The following is a 5275-nucleotide window of genomic DNA, read 5'->3' as shown; positions in this document are numbered from 1 at the left end:
CATATTGTACCTTTAAAAAATAATACATCATTCCTCAGTAATCACACACGGTGCAATAAACCATATGAGGCGGTTTCCTGGACAGAGATTAAGCCTAGTCTGGTTTAACCAATCACAATTACCTGTTCATGACTGATCAACAATTGCTAGGCAGATTTACTAAATTCAGGTTATATGCAAGATTATGATTGGAAGAATAATATAATATACAATAATATTATATCACATAATAAAAATAATAATAATATAAGCTATTAACATTGGAAGTTATAAGAATTACATTCCTATAAGAACTTCTTATGAGGGTTACAATTGCCAAAATATGTTTTTCAAAGACAAGAAACCAAATGTGCATAGATTTAGAAACTAGACAAAAGATGAGGCTAAGAACATGTTAGATGTATTTTGAGTAGAATTTTCAAATACTACTTTACTAGATACTACCTAATCTCACAATTCATTATCTTATGACAGCGTGAGAAAACCTCTGGTTTATTACACCTCTGCTTGACCGGATCGGTTCATTGGCTACATTCTCAATCAGTCAACCATATTAATTATGTCTATAAGAGTGCAAATACTGTCTCATATACTTTGCATTTGGCATTCACTGCAGAGTACACTCATTGGAATGCTTCTCTTTCTTTATATACTCCTGCTTTTCCATCAAGTTCATACAAAGGCAGAACACACTCCTTGTCAAACAATGGGAGACCCTAAGTTCCCTCTGCTTTCTAAGGATGGAGATGTAACTATTGGAGGAATTTTTGCAATCCACAGAAGAGAAACATTACCTTCTTTTGAGTTTACACAAAAACCTCAACTTCAATCATGCTCCAGGTTTGTTACATTGGAAACTGTTTGTTATGGTAGTTTCTAATTAGCTAACTGATTTAATGTTTATTTTCACAGTGTGAATCTGAGAGATTATCGATTATCACAAATCATGATTTTCGCAATTGAGGAGATTAACAGAAGCAAAAGTTTGCTCCCAAATGTTTCTATTGGTTATCGAATCTATGATACATGTGGTTCAAGACTGTCTACCATGAGTGCAACTATGGGATTGATGAATGGTCAGGAGTTTGGAGCAGGACACAGATGCAATGGACAGTCTCCTTTACATGCTATCATAGGTGAATCAGAGTCTTCTGCCACAGTGATTTTGTCCAGAACTACAGGACCTTTTAAAATTCCAGTGGTAAGGAGCGATGGATGACACTACGTGTTTGACATAATCAGCATACTGATGATTGTATCATTGTATCCGGTGATTTCTTTTTCAGATAAGTCCTTCAGCCACATGTGAATGTCTCAGTAATAGGAAAGATTACCCCTCTTTCTTCAGGACTATTGCTAGTGATTATCACCAGAGCAGAGCACTTGTATACATAGTCAAACACTTTGGCTGGCCTTGGGTGGGAGCTGTGAACAGTGACAATGACTATGGAAACAATGGAATGTCCATATTTCTGAAAATAGCCCAGGAGGAGGGAATTTGTGTAGAGTACTCTGTGAAATTCTACCGAACAGAGCCAGAAAAACTTAAAAAAGTGGTAGACACTATAGAACGAGGCACAGCAAAAGTGATTGTTGCCTTTGTTTCATTTGTTGAGATGGGCTTACTTATTGATCAGTTAAGTATTCAGAACATTACAGGCTTCCAAATGATTGGTGTAGAATCATGGATAACTACAAAGAATTATATCAATCCAGATAGTTTTCATTCCCTGGGAGGGTCAATTGGCTTTGCAGTGAGAAAAATAAATATTGAAGGGTTTGCAGATTATGTTAGAAAAGCATTCTGGGATACAGCTTTTCCATGCCTAAAAGGTGAGGGGAATTCTACTCGATATGCATTAAGTTGCAGCAGATATGAGGATATATTTGCACTAAAAAACTACAATGAAGATGTGCCTGAACAAAGATATGCAAGCAACGTCTACAAAGCAGTTTATGCTGTAGCTCATTCACTGCACAAGCTACTTGAGTGCAAAGAACCAGAAGGCTGTGAGAAAAGCCTGACAATACAACCGCAGGAGGTAAAAGATAAAAGACAGATGAATAGAAAGAGAGAAAAAAGGGAAACATATTTTTGTTGGATATGTTAAATGCCTCAGTGATAATATCAAAACTGTCCCTTTTTTCGCTAGGTGGTTGAGGCTCTGAAAAGGGTAAATTTCACTATAAAAATGGGTGATCGTGTATGGTTTGACAGCACTGGTGGTGCAGTAGCACAATATGAAGTTGTGAACTGGCAGCAGGACTCTGATGGATCATTCCAATTTAAATCTGTGGGATACTATGATGCCTCACTGCCCACTGACCAGCGCTTAGAGCTTAATACTAAAGAGATCATTTGGACTGGAGGACAGCTGAAGGTAAATGGAAATAAGTAGGTTTCTCCTACAGGGTTGTTTTAAATCAGAGAACATCACAAAAAAAAAAAAAAGTAAATACTTATATTTAACTTTATGAAAGGTATGATGAAAGGTATGAGGAATACCAAATTAGTTTAGAATGGAAAATGGTTCCACAATGTAAAAAAATTATAATTTACATTTGTGTACTGTAATAAGCTAATGTGTCATTAACTATGAGTCACAATTCTGTAAGTTAACACTTCACAATAATGTTTAATTCATTAACATTAGTATTGTAATTAAGTATCTTGAACAATAAACAACCAATTAAAAATGGATAAAAACCTTTTAACCGATTAATTTATAGATGTACTTTTGTTGATTATTAATTCATGTTTGTTCATAACACAATATATAAAAATACTATTAACTAATTACCTTTTTGTAAAGCTGAATTGTTTAGAAAACAAACTGCATTAATATCGGATCAACAAGAATAATCATTTTCTATGTTAGGCTACATTTTTTGACTTCATGACATAGGATGAGGGTCACTGATTTAAAGTAGCATTATGGATGAAACTTTACTTGACAACAACAGTTTGTATATCAATATCCTAACAAATAGAGTAGTCTTAAAGTATAGTCACCACAGTCACCAATATGTGTCAAGCTAATCCTGCAGTCTTTCTGCTTCCCATGAATAGAGTACACTTTCATATACAAGAAGATAATTTAACACGCACACTAGTGGTTGCTGTGGTAATAACCAGATATGATACCTGCAAGTAAAATTATCCTGCATCTGAGGCCATCACTAAATATTGGCAATAAAAATAAGTAAAACCAGCAACATTGATCTTTGCTCAGAGAAAAATACCCCATAGCACCACTTAGCGTCCAACCAGCTGGTGTGAAAATTATGATATTGTGGCAATATCAGCATTATTAATCAATATTATTGATAAATCTATCTTAAGTTTTCAGAGTCAGTAAAATATATATACATATGTATATTTTTTACATGTAGAAGCCAAGGTCTGTCTGCAGTGATATCTGTCCTCCAGGCACCAGGAAGGCTGCACAAAAAGGAAGACCTGTCTGCTGTTATGACTGTATTCCATGTGCAGAAGGAGAAATCAGTAATGAGACAGGTAATCATCAGCCCATCTAACAGTTTCACAGAAAATAGTTTAGTTGCTCTTCACTGTTCATCAATGAATTTGTTTTCCTTTTGTCTCTAACTAGTAATTACAACTTCATTTCCAGATTCAAATAACTGCAAGCAGTGTCCAGGGGAATACTGGTCTAATGTTGAGAAAAATAAATGTGTGTTAAAGACTGTAGAGTTTCTGTCATTTGCAGAAGTTATGGGTATAGTGCTAGTCTTTTTCTCACTGTTTGGAGTAGGATTAACTGTGCTGGTGGCCATCCTGTTTTACAGCAAGAAGGACACCCCCATAGTAAAAGCCAACAATTCAGAGCTGAGCTTCCTGCTGCTCTTCTCATTGACTCTGTGTTTCCTCTGTTCACTTACTTTCATTGGTCGGCCCACTGAGTGGTCCTGTATGTTGCGTCACACAGCGTTTGGGATCACTTTTATCCTCTGTATCTCCTGTGTTCTAGGGAAAACAGTAGTGGTGTTAATGGCTTTCAAGGCTACACTCCCAGGAAGTAATGTCATGAAATGGTTTGGGCCTTCACAACAAAGACTCATTGTTCTTGCCTTTACACTTATACAGGTTCTTATCTGTGTTCTTTGGCTAACAATATCCCCTCCATTTCCCAACAAAAATATGAAATATTACAAGGAAAAGATCATTATTGAGTGCAGTCTGGGTTCTACTATAGGTTTCTGGGCTGTGCTGGGTTACATTAGCTTCCTGGCTTTTTCGTGTTTCATTTTGGCTTTTCTGGCTCGTAAGCTGCCTGACAACTTTAATGAAGCCAAATTCATCACATTCAGTATGCTCATATTCTGTGCTGTGTGGATCACATTTATTCCAGCTTATGTTAGTTCTCCTGGAAAATTTACTGTAGCTGTGGAGATATTTGCTATTTTAGCCTCAAGCTTTGGTTTACTATTCTGCATATTTGCACCTAAATGTTATATCATCCTGCTTAAGCCTGAACAAAATACAAAGCAACATATGATGGGGAAAATGACATCTAAGTCCTACTGAAAAATAAAAAGTCTATATTTACATTGAAATATTTTTTAATTATTTCCTCAAAGACAAAGGAAAAAGTTGTACTGATTTTTTAAATGCACATTTGCGGCTTTATTTTAACCACACACAAATTATGCTGCCATGTAAGTTATTCAAAGGGACATTAGTACATTACATAATGCCTTATAAAAAAATTTACTGTATTTTTATTGATGATTTTTCAAGCATACATCAATTGGAAAGACAGGGGGGAAAAAGAAAGAAAGAAAGAAAGAAAGAAAGAAAGAAAGAAAGAAAGAAAGAAAGAAAGAAAGAAAGAAAGAAAGAAAGAAAGAAAGAAAGAAAGAAAAAAGAGGCAAACAATAGAACAGGGGGTATACATTCACATATAGTTATTGATTGTTTACATTACAGTACTCAATCCATTTCTTCCAGTATTTTAGGAATAAGTCCTTTACTTTTTATTTTGGGGGTAATGAAATAATGAACTAGATTTTTCCATTCAAACTCTTTCCATCTCTGCGATTGTAATTGTATAGGTAATTGTATGTTGTGTCTTGCAAGCAAAATACCATTTTTCATTTGGAAATTTCTTCCCCTAATTCTCTTTCCCATTTCTGCTTAATATAGCTAGATGTGTTTTTTCTATTCTCCATCATGGCCCGATAGAGAGAAGAGATTATTCTTTGAATAGGAATCAACTATCAACTTAACCAGTGTATTCGGCTCAGTACTACCCAT

The 5275-nt window shown here is 35.2% G+C and overlaps 1 protein-coding gene across 1 annotated transcript; it reads left to right on the top strand.

The window, feature by feature from the left end:
- Nucleotides 1-631: 631 nt before the first annotated feature.
- On the top strand, nucleotides 632-4546 carry LOC308694457 (extracellular calcium-sensing receptor-like; the record flags this gene model as incomplete). The annotated part of the gene is made up of 6 exons (XM_081372003.1): nucleotides 632-840; nucleotides 913-1201; nucleotides 1287-2042; nucleotides 2154-2381; nucleotides 3394-3517; nucleotides 3633-4546. 6 exons carry the CDS (start codon nucleotides 632-634, stop codon nucleotides 4544-4546), a joined length of 2520 nt encoding a protein of 839 aa, XP_081228129.1.
- Nucleotides 4547-5275: the final 729 nt, after the last annotated feature.

This window comes from Scardinius erythrophthalmus (assembly GCF_964197995.2).
Source record: "Scardinius erythrophthalmus genome assembly, chromosome: 8".
NCBI classification, from domain to species: Eukaryota; Metazoa; Chordata; class Actinopteri; order Cypriniformes; family Leuciscidae; genus Scardinius; species Scardinius erythrophthalmus.
This window is presented reverse-complemented; position numbering and strand designations above follow the sequence as displayed.